The following is a 13,041-nucleotide window of genomic DNA, read 5'->3' on the forward strand; positions in this document are numbered from 1 at the left end:
GTGTGCCTTGGCAGTCTGAATGTATGACATTTTTGTTTTTTTAATTGCATTACAGAAAATAAAGAACTTTATCACAATATTCTAATTTTCTGAGACAGTCCTGTATATCTGAGACCTATAATATATTGATGAAAGACAGTATAATAGGGGACCTTTAAAATGGGTGTGGTTTTCGGTGTGATTGTTCTCCATGCTGACGGTTTTCTTCTCTGTGCAGGGGAAGCGTGTGGCGGGGGAGGACGGCTCAGAGGGCTACAGCGACCTGTGTCAGGAGAACGCCATGCTGCAGAGAGAGAGCGACACACTGCGCCTCAGGGTGAAGGCCATGCAGGAGACCATCGACCATCTCAACACCCGCGTCACACATCTGCTGACCAATGAGGTCAGCTCTCTGCTCACCAAGTCAGGTACGTGAGAAGGATGCCTGACTGCTTTGGATGATTTTACACCACATGTAAACCTTTTTCTTCTAAATTCAACATCTTCAATTTTGCTTTCCTTATGCTTTTGACTTTTAGGTGAGGGCACTGAGGAGATCGGGGCTCTGATCCAGAAATACATCCGAGAGGTTGAAGAACTTAGGTAAGCTGCAAACTGAAACATATTTTTAACCAGACTTATGAAGCTCTTGATTTTTAAAGAAATATTCAAATCTTTGGGGAAATCTGCCTTCATACATCGTCCATCTTGCCACAACAAATGGAAGGAGTTCATGTTCAGTTGTATTTTCTGTATTGTAATTGTCTTTGTGGTGAAATATCATAGTTTCTCAACACATAACTTTATTTTGAAAAGCAGAAAATATGCAAAGGGAATAATTTGTGTTATTTATTTTTCAAAAAGATTCAGGCTAAAAATCAGGATCAGTGGCTTTATTGGTTTCAATTACTTCAGTTTGGCTGTTTCCCCCCGTTCTTTAGAGCGAAATTCTGCATGACCAATTGTGTTTTCTCCCTCTCTCATCCTGCTCCGTCAGATCCAAGCTCCTTGAGAGCGAGGCCATGAACGAGTCGTTGCGACGGCACACGGCCCGACTCTCCACTCGTTCCCCGTTCACTTCCTCCACTCACAGCCCGGCCCCCGGCCACCCACCTGGATCCTCCCCTGCTCCCTTGTCCATGGAGGCTGAGCTGACAGACGTGTTACGACGGGCCAAAATGGACATCGAGAAGTTGAAGAAGAAAGAGAGGAGGCAGAGGAGAACGAGGTGAGGGAGGCATTTAAGATATTAAGACATCATTCCTAAAAAAAAAACGTTTTACAATTGAAACAAACAAGACACAACTAACAGATCAGGAAGCCTTCACAGACTTTCAGGAATCTCTTTTATCCTCATACATCCAAACACCACAGTTTAAAGTTTGAAAATGTAATTGATGAGTACATTATTGTAGTCATACTCTCCTCATTGTTTTTTCTCATCTAGCTTAAGAGCCACATCACAAGACGATTAGTGCTTTGGGAGGGTCAGCCTGAGTTGCAGCCAGTGCTGAGTTGTGCTGCTGGCTGTAAAGAAGTATAATTCAGTCGGCCAGTGGGTCATGAGAGAAAAGCACACAGCCTCACAGGCTAATTGAGGTTCAATGGAATAGAGAGGGAGGAGGAGGGGAATTTAGAGATGGGATGGGTGATAAGAGGCACGGCTGTAAAAAAGGGACCAAAGGGGAGACTCAAATTGGCAATAAAAGTTTAAGACTTAAGAGGCAATATGTGTGTATGATGAGCTGAAAAAGACATCAGCTAATGACTTAAAGTGTCACCTTGAGCAGATCACTTGGCAACTCTCCCAAAGCTTTAATGGTGGTTCCCTGAAAGAGTGGTGTAATGAAATGGAGAGATTGTCAACAAAAAGTGAAGGAAAAATAATTTCATGTTGCAAAACGTGTTGACAGATGATGCTATTTGTGTGTTTTCCTCATGTGGCCTAAACAACGATGATTTTCTCCTCAATCAGTCCCGAGTTGGAGAAAGGTATGAAGAAACGAGTCAAACTGCACACCCACGAGAATGGAGAGAACGGGCAGAGTGGGCATAACGGACAAAACGGACAAAATGGAGAGATCGATTCTGACGACAATTACGTCGAGGTAAGGGAATCGCGTTGGCGCTCGTACAAGTTCAAAACAAAAGAAATGGAACAAAGTCTGACGTATCTGTGTGTTTCTGTTTGCAGGATGTCATGTCTCCACTGCAGGAGGAGAGTGGGTGTGAAGAAGATGAGGGGGAGGATGAAGAGGAAGGCAGGGAGGAGGAGAACGGGTTTGACAGTGACGAGAGCCAGGTGGATTCAGACTCCGACTCTGAAGAGAAAGGTGTGTTTCATCCGCCGTGACAAAAGGAACAAACTTCTTCTCCCTTTGTCTTCTGTTTTCAGCCATGGGAAATTCTGGATGTTTGTTGGTCAATATCTAACAAATACACTATGAAATACCATGACATGTTTTACATACATTCATGGTGTCCAGAGGATGAATCACACATAACTTCTGTGATCCCTGAAGATGTTTCCAGACCTCATTTTCAGATGAATCGGTGCAAAGGTGTTGCACATAAACTTTTAATGCCTCAGAATAAGAGACCTTCTGACTTGTCCTCGAGTGCTATCAGCTTGTGTCCATAAATGTTTTTATTTTTTTTATTTGGATCACTTTTCAACTTCAGTGTACATATACATATGTAGTTAAATAGTAATGTTCGGACTATAAGGCGCACTTTCTTTTTCCTGCAGACAACGGCATACCACTCTCGGTGTTGGTCAGAGTGGTCCGTCTTTCTTTCTTTTTCTTGACAGGACAACAACGATAACCACACAAGAACATAGGGTGTTTTCTTTACAATATATAACATTGACAGTATAGATCCTTAAATAAAATATTCAAACAGTTAGACAAAAGAAGGGCGTATCGGGGTAATATACACTTTCCATTTCTCCCAAATCTCCTCAAATCTATGTTCCTGGAGCCTCAAAGAGAAGGTTATTCTTTCCATTACAAAGATTTCGTAAATGATATCGTACCAATCATCTATAGATGGGCCGTTTGGTTTGAGCCATTTCTTTGTGATTGCTTTCCTGGCAGCTACACTCAACATCCCAAACAAGTATTTTGTTTTAATATTTGTGGATGTTGAGTGCAGGAAACCACAGAGGAGTTCATCCCAATTAAAATAAATGTTTTTTCCAAATATGATGACAATTTCTTTATACACCTTATGCCAAAAGGTATTTACTACTGGGCAATCCCAGAGCACGTGGTAATGGTTTGCTTCCTGAGAGCCACAATTTCTCCAGCAGCTGGAAGAACCAGCATGGTGAGATTGCTGAGCGGGCGTGATAAAAAATCTAGTTGGACTCTTCCAGGCGAACGCTCTCCATGAGGAGGAGCTTGTTATTCTCCATTGGAATTCACAATAGTTGGTCCAGATTTCCTCTGGAATACGTCGATACATTTTNCTCGTGCGCACGAGAAACGAATCCGTTTTCCTGACTTTATTTTTTTTCTCTCTCCATTTTTTTTTCCATGTCCCTTTAGGGGCTCCGTATAAACCTTATGCCAAAAGGTATTTACTACTGGGCAATCCCAGACCACGTGGTAATGGTTTGCTTCCTGAGAGCCACAATTTCTCCAGCAGCTGGAAGAACCAGCATGGTGAGATTGCTGAGCGGGCGTGATAAAAAATCTAGTTGGACTCTTCCAGGCGAACGCTCTCCATGAGGAGGAGCTTGTTATTCTCCATTGGAATTCACAATAGTTGGTCCAGATTTCCTCTGGAATACGTCGATACATTTTTGAAAAATTGTTTATGAACACATACTTATACTACTACTAACTGATACAGACTTCTTTTTTTTAAATGTATCAGATACCCATCAACCTAAGGTGTATTTTGTAAACGGTCTCTCTAAGAGCTGATATTTCTGTTATGTGCAGTGTCTTCCCAAATTGCGATCAATAAAGTACATCTCATCTTATCTTAGCACGCCCTTATACCAAATGTGTCCTATTCGACATTACCTTTATTCACTTTTGACAGTAAGGACAGTAAAAAAACTTCTCATGGTGTAGAGCTGAATTTGATTGTACAGTGTTATGGACAGTTTCTTAAAGAAATGCAACACATGACTCATGCAATATCTAATGTAATTAAGAATTAAGTCAAGACATTCATCTGGGCCGTTTTTCCTGCTATTTATTTCATTACCCTCAAAATGTTTTTATTTGAACTTCTCATTTAGCTCTACTTTGTACCCCGCCTGATTTTCCTTCCCATCCTGCAGCCAACTTCCAGGCGGACCTGGCTGATCTGACCTGCGAGATCGAGATCAAACAGAAGCTGATAGACGAGCTGGAGAACAGCCAGCGGAGGCTGCTGATGCTGAAGCTGCAGTACGAGGAGAAGCTCATCCTCCTCCAGAACAAGATCAAAGACACTCAGCAGGAGAGGGACCGCGTACTGCAGAATCTCAGTGAGTTCATTCATCATAGCATTTTTTTTATTCACACACAGTTGTGGAGTTTTTTTATCTTTAGAAAAAAGCATCCAGACAAAATCCATTAACATGTTTGCATGGCTACGCAGTGTCCATGGAGAACTACACGGAGGAGAAGGCCAGCCGGGTCAAGCAGGACTACGAGAAACGTCTTAAGGAGATGAACCGAGACCTGCTGAAGCTGCAGGTGGCACAGAAAGAGCATGCTCGTCTCCTGAAAAACCAGAGCAGGTACGAACGGGAGCTGCAGAAACTCCAGACAGAGGTCAACGACATGAAGAAAGCCAAGGTGACGCTGATGAAGCAGATGAAGGAGGAGCAGCAGAGGAGGAGGATGGTGGAGGCGAAGAGGAACCGTGAGATCGCCCAACTCAAGAAGGAGCAGCGCAGACAAGAGGTCGGACTGCAGGCTGTGTTTGTTTAGGACTGATACATCCAACAAAATACTCTCTAAGTACTACCAGAGCTGCAATTACTATTTTTATAATCAATGAATTGTTTAAGTTAATTGGCAGAACATTTCGTTCTCAGAATCTCATCCTGCTTTTTCTCTGTTTTACACAGCCTATGATTAATGTATAAAACAGAGATTAAACTGAATATGAATTCATTGATAAGAAAAATAATAATTTGTTGTAGCGCTAAACACAAAAAAAATCGAGATATTTGGCACATACATCAACATATTTTCTTGGTTGCTCATCTCCCTCTAATTTCTAATACAGAACTAAAATCATTAGGACACTTGTGAGATAGGTGAGCAATGTTATATATGAGTTTAATTAACACTTCAGCTGCTGTCCACATTCTAATTTCATGACTGTGAATGACTCATTATTTTCTTTTATGTTTTATTTATAATTTTTTTTTTTATGTCTTGTCCTTGTACGTTTCTTTGTAAAGCGACCTTCAGGTTATGAAAGGCGCTATATAAATTCAAGTTATTATTATTATTATTATTATTATTGCTTGCATTGAGGTTCTCCTTCTGTTTGACAGGATGGCACTTTAAAATACTCAATAATTTATTATGTACATATTGCACACATATGTTTTGGTTTGGCTTTCCATGTTGTGAAGATAAGCATATACACCAAATGAATTCCCCTGTGTGTTTATTTTCCCTGGAGGGGAGGGCTAATTAACAAGCATGGGAACATTTACACAGTCATCCAGTTTCTAATCATAATCCTTTTATTTCGGATTTCGTCCCTAAATCCTCTCATGATCAGCACTTAGTTAGCCTGGTTTGCAAAACGCAGTCAGCTCAGGAATCTAATTAACATTTGATGAAGAGTGAAGAAAAAAGTATTAAATAACTGTTTCCCTCCGATCTCTCTTTCAGTACCAGATTCGAGCGCTGGAGTCTCAGAAGCGCCAGCAGGAGCAGGTTCTGCGCAGGAAGACTCAGGAGGTGACGGCCCTGCGGCGCTTGGCCAAACCCATGTCAGACCGCGTGGCCGGGCGCGTGGCCCGCTGGAACCAGTCTCCCCAAATTTCGGACTCTGGAGCTGAATTATCGGCCAGCACCACAGCAAGCAGCTCTGAGCCTGAGACCGGGAGGTCTGTGAGCGGGATGGTGAAACAATGGAACAACAAAAACAGCGTGATTGGATATCTGGCCGAGAGTGAGGGTAGCATGGACGGAACCAGAGTCATTGGGTAAGAAATGCCTATACTTTACTGGTGATGTGTTAACACTGTGTTTTTAGTGGGTATTTTAATGATAATTGTTGGGATAAAATGCGAAGGGAGTAAATTGTACTGGAGCTGTACTTGACCTTATAAAGCATTTTATTGAGTTTCAGCTCATTGTCAAGGTCTAGGAGCATTTAGAAAGAGGGATATCTCCTCAGGTGGATGCAAACACACAACTCCTAATATACGTTTATGTTACTCTGCTAATGCTGGATGTGTAAATAAGTAACTGTTTGCTGAAAGGTATATCAACTGAAAAGTGATGATAAGTTAGTGTTTGGCTTAAAATGTGTTTCCCATATGGCCCAAAATTGAATGAAAGGTCTCAATGAAAGTTATTATTGATTTCTTCCTTGTCAGATGATTAATGACTGTTGTTTGTGATAGCCCTTTTACCTCTGTATCCTTTGTTCCTCTTGTAACTCTTAACTCTACTCAATTCTTTCCAATTGCATCAGTCAAATCTTATGTTTCTCCTCTCTTCTGTCTTGTCTCTTCCCAGCAGCAGGAAGAAGTTGCAGCGTAAGCCAGCAGGCCCTGGCAGCGCTGCAGCGGCGGGCAGAGTAAGCAGCTTCTCCAAGTCTGCCCGGCTGAAGTGGCAAACACTGGAGCGTCGCATTATGGACATCGTCATGCAGAGAATGACAATCTCTAACGTGGAAGCTGACATGGATCGGCTTATCAAGGTCGGAACGACATTCAGATTTCTACTCTTGATTAAGGTCTGTTATGCGCACGGCTCTGACTTTCCTCTGTGTGTTTTTGATGAGTCAGAAGCGGGAGGAGCTGACGGTCCAGCAGGAATCACTCTCACATAAGAGGGAGGTACTGATGGCAGACGGCGAGGGTCCAGAGGCAGAGGACCGCCTCCTTCTGGAAATTAACGAAGATATCGAGGTGCTGAACGCCAACATAGACTACATCAATGACAGCCTGTCTGACTGCCAGGCCACCATCGTACAGATAGAAGAGACCAAGGTACGAACACAGACCATCACACACAAACACACATATACAAACAGTAATATTTGCTGTGGGAATGACAGGAGTCTTATATTAATGGCGAGGGCTGTGTTTTCCTGCAGGATGAGCTGGACTCAGTGGACACCTCAGTGGTGATCAGCTCTTGCTCTCTGGCTGAAGCGCGCAACCTCCTGGACCACTTCCTGAAGGCTTCCATAGATAAAGTGAGTTATCATTCAGAGCCTGGTTTACAGCTCCAGAAACTTTTGTAAAAAACAATCTTGTTGAAACACCTTACATCTGTGGTGAGGTGTGAAAGAAAATATGAAGCTTGAACATGCATACAGATTAAATCACAAGATAACATATTGTGTTTTCTATACAGTTAAACAGTTATACTATATAAACTGGTTTAAACTATACATCATATCACGCCATTGGTTAAAATGCAATCATGTAATGTATATTTATTGATGTTTCAATGTCCTGGTGTGAGTGGTGTAGGAGCATTGAATTATGGACTGTGGTGCCATCTAGTGGTGTCTCCTTTTACTGCAGGATGTTGTCAAAGATGTGGTACAAATAAATTACTAATCCCCCTTCACAGGGTTATAACAATGTTCTACTACAAGGTTTAATAATACATTCATAATGCTCACATTTGAATTCAGACTCAATATGCATGCTGCTTTTTTTTGCATGTCTATTCATTTTGTTTAAAACAGGAACTGTTCTTGTTGTATGGTAATTAGCTGGTCTTAAAGTTGTGTTGCAGTGTGTATGTGTGTGTGCATTATTATTTCTGATATTTTTGGTCATTGTGTGCTTGCAGAGTTTACACGTGGCTCAGAAGGAGGCTCAGATCCGGCTGCTGGAGGGTCAGCTGAGACAGTCAGATGTGATCGGCTCGTCTCACAATCACATAATCCTTGATGCCCTGAGAGAAAAGGCAGAATACATCCCTGAACTCCAGGCTCTCATTGCCAATGTGCAGCTGGGTGAGTGTGTCCTTTAACAATAGATCAAAAAACTAAATTTTTCCACAAAGAATCATCAAAAAGCACTAAAGAAATCTTAGTCAACTAAGACTGATACAACAAACTAAGTGGGGATGGCACTAGTGTTGAGGACTGGGTGGGATTTTGAAGACTTCATTATTTATGTTCCCTTGCTTTTATCGGCTTTAGAGGATATATTAAACTAAAAGCAGTGGAATTGAAACACATGGTAGTGGATTAGGGTGGGTCATAAAGAGACTGGCAGTTATGCAAGGTGTGCTGGGGACTGACAGGTTGTATGTTTTCTGCGCTTCCAGAAAATGGTTATGCGAGCACAGACGAGGAGCCGTCTGAGTTCAGCCAAGCCTCTGACATCAGGTGAGACTGCGGTCACCATTACAAAATAAACCTCTCACTTTGACCCAATTTTAAGAAAAATCTACCTCAATGTGCTGTAGTTTGCTTTAATATGTAAACAAAACATGTACTCCATTCTCATATCTCCATGTATATGTAACTCTCCTTTCCTTCTGCAGTGTATATCGCATGAAAGAATCCAACAGCCAAGATGATATGAAAATAAAGGTACAGCTGATTTGACTTTGAAGTGCATCAGTTGTTATTCAGCTGTTTTAGATGTTTCAGATTCAAATCCAGATGTTAACATTTCTTCCATATTTAACATCGTATTATAGCTCTATCTTTGTTAGAGCCCAACACATCTGCGGGAATATCCAAGCCCGTCAGACCTTTATAAATCACCATGACACTGCATTTTGTCAGATAACATCAGTTGGGTAATGATTGTGTTGGACCCTTGCTTTATTTACACATATGTTTTAGTTATTCTGTTGAGATGCTGCCATTTCTGTGTGTAACCACGAGGTGGCAGTATCGGCAAACAATAAAAAAAATGAAGCTTGGTTTTATATTCTGAGAAGGAACCCCTGATTTGACACAAATCCCTCTTATCCTCATGTTAATGCTGTGCTCTCTATAGTTTATTGTTTCTATAATTAGTTTTTCTCTTTGCAGCTTTCTTTGAACCCACAAAGATTTATAGGGTTATTGTTTTTTTCCCTTTTTCCCTTCTGAATGATATATTATGCATTTTCTCCTGTGCTTTGATTCTATTCAATATTACATTTTTGTATTGTATTTCTCAGTTTTTCCAATCCCACTGTTCTCGTTGCTTGTATCATTCTCCCACCTATGGTCCTCTGTAACACATATGGTGCCCATTTCCCCCCAGATGGAGCCTCGTCTGTCAGTTCAGATGAAGGCGGTGTCAGCGGAGTATTTGGGGCCCATCCTGGACCCCTCCTCGAGCAGCAAGCACCAGTTCATCACCAAGTCCCTGGCCTCGCTGACGGACATCCAGGAGGACGGCCTGTGCCTCGGGTCAGCGAGTCTGGGTCTCAGCCTCGCCCTACGAGACCCCTACCACAGGGAGCGGGCCACCCGCACAAACAGCCTACCTGTCAGGGGACACACCTTGTAAGTCAATCTTAACGACGGCTGAGATGAAACAAGGGCAGGTTAAGGCAGACTTATTTATATACTGTACATGCCTATTATAAACACAGACATTCAAAGTGCTAACACTGGCAAAGTAAAGCATTAGGAACGATATAAAAAAAAATTGGCAATTAAAACTAAGTTGAAACGAAAATAAAATGACTTAGGAATGAAATAACATACAAATGGAATAGACCATAAACTCACTTATAGTGCAGTTATACGTCGTTAGTTGCCTCAAATGCAACAAAGTAATTAAAAGGGAAATGAAGAAACCGATCAATCAAAGGCACAGGAGAACAATAACTAAACAGGAGAAGAAGTTGCAAGTTTTTCATGTCGATTTAAAGACACATCCCTTAAGATTAACCAAGTAGTTGTTGGAGGTATGGTTCAATGTAGTATTATTAAAACACCTCTATATGGATGAACCAATAGGCATATTACCATTTATCAATTACATGAAACTAAGCCATTATTTTCAGCTACCTATTTAAACAATTAAATATATCTTATAGCTTTTCCACCATTTTTACATTTATCCATAACATTTATCTAAATATTTCAACCCTTTATTAATTCCCTTTAGTGTTTTTAGTGTTAAGGTATCACAGTTGACTTAGTATTTAGATATTTATCACAATGAGTTGGATTTGTCTGTAATTGTTGGTCAAAACAACATTTAAAGTTGGCCCTTTAACCCGGCTAAACATTGAACTGAATTTTTTTCCACTTAGTTTAGCTTCTGTCCCACCTCTGTAGCGCCTGGCACCTGCAGATGTACACCCTGGGGAACACACACCCTTTGGTTGTGTATCACTGCTCTGCTGTGTGGGACAGCAGGGGCCCTGATGTTATAGTCTTCTTCAAATAGAGAAGCTTATCTGTTATCCACATGATGGTAAACATTTGTTCTGCTGAAGTGCCCTTTAGCACTTCCCTTTAGCAAGAGCAGAGTCATGAAGTGTTGATGACGTGGGTTGAACGGGAACATTTGCGACTATTTAAAAATAAAACCTGTTGCTTAGATAGACTAACAAGTGTGATAGAAACATGATGATAATTGCATAACCATACACCCTGTGGGATATCACAACACAACATAACAAAACGTCTTTTCATCACATTTTATTTCCTGACAAAGTTGTCAAGAACTTTTATGTCTTTCCTGCAGTTCACTTCCAAGTTAACAGCCGCTGTAAACCTGCCAGAGGCCTGACAGTTTTAGGTTATAAATCTGCTTCAGGGAGAGAAAGGGAAAAGCCAATGAAATTAGCATCAGTCCTCTGGGATGGGAAGCCTGAGTGTGTGTGATTTAATTTTTGAAGGAATTAGTCTGCAAGTTGCTTTAGTCTGCTAGAAATGCTGTTAACATGCAATAACCCTTCTTGCTTATTGATTCCTTTAGATGTGTATCACCCTCCTGTGCACTCCCTTAAAGATTGCTTAGTATGCTTTTGTGTGTGTGTGTGTGTGTGTGTGTGTGTCAGTCCCAGGCAGTCTCGTGGTTATGACACTTCCCCTCTAACAAGGAGGAAATCTTACGATCGCTCGTACAGGTACATGCACTGTGATGCTCAAATTTAAGCTATTCTGTTGGCAGATTTTTCTAATCTTTTGACTCTGTAATGTTATTCACATACTCCTTCATTCTTAACTCTTCTTGTTCTTCCTTCCTTAACTTTCCTCCCCCCCCCTGCTCCTTATCAGGCCCACTGACGGCTACACTCCCCCCTCCTCCCCGCCTCTGAGGTCCAGAAACGACCGCAACGTCTTCTCCCGGCTCACCAGCAACCAAACCCAAGGTTCTGCTCTGGACAAGTGAGTGCACTCTTGCAGATACATATATTCACACAATGCTTTTGTCCTTTTGTCCCTGCGCTCTCATCTGGTCAGTTCAGTGTTACTTTAAATCCACTTTCTATTCTTTTTTTTTTCTCCTCTTCCATGGTTTGTGATCTTCACATATTGTCAGAAGGTCAGGCCTTTTGAGAGGAAAGGGCTTTTGTCCGCTGTGTAGATGATCTTCTTAAGAATGTGCTATTTTCCAAATGTTTATCCTCCGATGAATTCCACTCTTAGACATAATGCTTTTGGCATGAATGTATTTCCTGGAAGGAGAGATGGGGAAAACATTCACAGCATCCAGGTGTTAAATGACTCAGAAGACAAGACAACATCAAACCACATCCACAGGCTACATTTAGCAACACTACCAACACGGTGTATTTGCAGTGTTTTTCCACTCCATTTATAGGAGTTACTAGGAAACAAATGCAAATTAGGAGGGAAGCAGCTAAAATGGTAACATCCTCTGTAAGAGCAAACTGTCAGGGCAGTATTGCAAAAAAACAGTTTATTGCGTAGTGTGCCTGTTTACAGGATTTGTGATTTGCATGATAATGATGTGCATATTGGCATTTGGACAAGACAAAGATAAATCATTTTGAACAGTAAATAAAAAAACTGCCCTCTAATAAATCTTATCTCATAATATTCAGGGTTTGTGGGCACTGTGGGACCGAGGGAATTGGATTAATATGTATGATAATCTTTTAGGCTTTACATAGAGTTGGTGACGAATTGACCTGTTTTTAATGGTTGTTAATCCTATTTCTATTTATAGAGGTTAAAAGAATTGTAGATGCATGTTAATGTCAGCCGCAAATAAGTCTGGAGTGAGCAACTGGCCTTTTCCCTTCCTGCTTACAATCGATTCCAGCTTTCCGCTCTGATAAATGTCAGCAGTTAATTTCAGTCAGCGTTTGGCTCTGCTCTAAAGGTGTTTGCTTTGTAATCTTTATTAATACAGAACATTTCTAAGCTTTATTGATCCATAATTGTTTGGGAAATGCTGTGTGAAATAAGCTAGGGGTTGTGTTTGTGTGTTCGCTGCATGTGTGAATTTGTGTGTGTAGGAGCGACGTGTCCTCATTATCTGGAGCAGGGGTAGGTAAATGAGTCGGCTGTTGTCATCTTCCCATGCAGCTGTTGTGATTGGAAGCCATTTTGAATTAACTCAAGGTGGCAGTGTGGGAGGATATTTATGTTTAGGGTCGCGTTTGTAGTTATCACAGGAAAGACCTTCCTATAGTGAGCATGATGTAGGAGGATGAAAGGTCTTTTTCCCGTTTCCTCTTTTGTGTAAGGGAGCATTTGCATTGTTGCATTCTGATGGCAGGTATTCACACCATTTTGTCATTTGCATGCTTTTCTTCCTATCATGCAACATGCACTTTTATGCCTAAAAATAGCATGATAGGAGGTCTTTAAGTGTTGTGCGGAGGGATCTATTTACTGATTTTAATGCTGGATATATGTATATATGTATGTATATATATATGTGTGTGTGTATATATATATATATATATATAT

General features: G+C 41.1%; 1 protein-coding gene across 1 annotated transcript in view; it reads left to right on the forward strand.

Moving 5' to 3' along the window:
* kif21b (kinesin family member 21B) overlaps nucleotides 1–13,041 on the forward strand; it is a 50,414-nt gene that overhangs the window by 30,194 nt on the left and 7,179 nt on the right. The window contains exons 9-25 of the mRNA XM_010778066.1: nucleotides 218–407; nucleotides 519–582; nucleotides 977–1,207; nucleotides 1,955–2,087; nucleotides 2,174–2,312; nucleotides 4,277–4,465; nucleotides 4,579–4,886; nucleotides 5,835–6,151; nucleotides 6,690–6,873; nucleotides 6,962–7,165; nucleotides 7,273–7,374; nucleotides 7,983–8,148; nucleotides 8,466–8,526; nucleotides 8,685–8,733; nucleotides 9,401–9,645; nucleotides 11,157–11,225; nucleotides 11,377–11,487. Of these exons, the coding sequence (XP_010776368.1) occupies nucleotides 218–407; nucleotides 519–582; nucleotides 977–1,207; nucleotides 1,955–2,087; nucleotides 2,174–2,312; nucleotides 4,277–4,465; nucleotides 4,579–4,886; nucleotides 5,835–6,151; nucleotides 6,690–6,873; nucleotides 6,962–7,165; nucleotides 7,273–7,374; nucleotides 7,983–8,148; nucleotides 8,466–8,526; nucleotides 8,685–8,733; nucleotides 9,401–9,645; nucleotides 11,157–11,225; nucleotides 11,377–11,487 (2,762 nt within the window). The remainder of the gene's footprint in view (nucleotides 1–217; nucleotides 408–518; nucleotides 583–976; nucleotides 1,208–1,954; nucleotides 2,088–2,173; nucleotides 2,313–4,276; nucleotides 4,466–4,578; nucleotides 4,887–5,834; nucleotides 6,152–6,689; nucleotides 6,874–6,961; nucleotides 7,166–7,272; nucleotides 7,375–7,982; nucleotides 8,149–8,465; nucleotides 8,527–8,684; nucleotides 8,734–9,400; nucleotides 9,646–11,156; nucleotides 11,226–11,376; nucleotides 11,488–13,041) is intronic.

This window comes from Notothenia coriiceps, unplaced genomic scaffold, assembly GCF_000735185.1.
Source record: "Notothenia coriiceps isolate Sejong01 unplaced genomic scaffold, NC01 NC01_scaffold00018996, whole genome shotgun sequence".
Classification (NCBI taxonomy): Eukaryota; Metazoa; Chordata; class Actinopteri; order Perciformes; family Nototheniidae; genus Notothenia; species Notothenia coriiceps.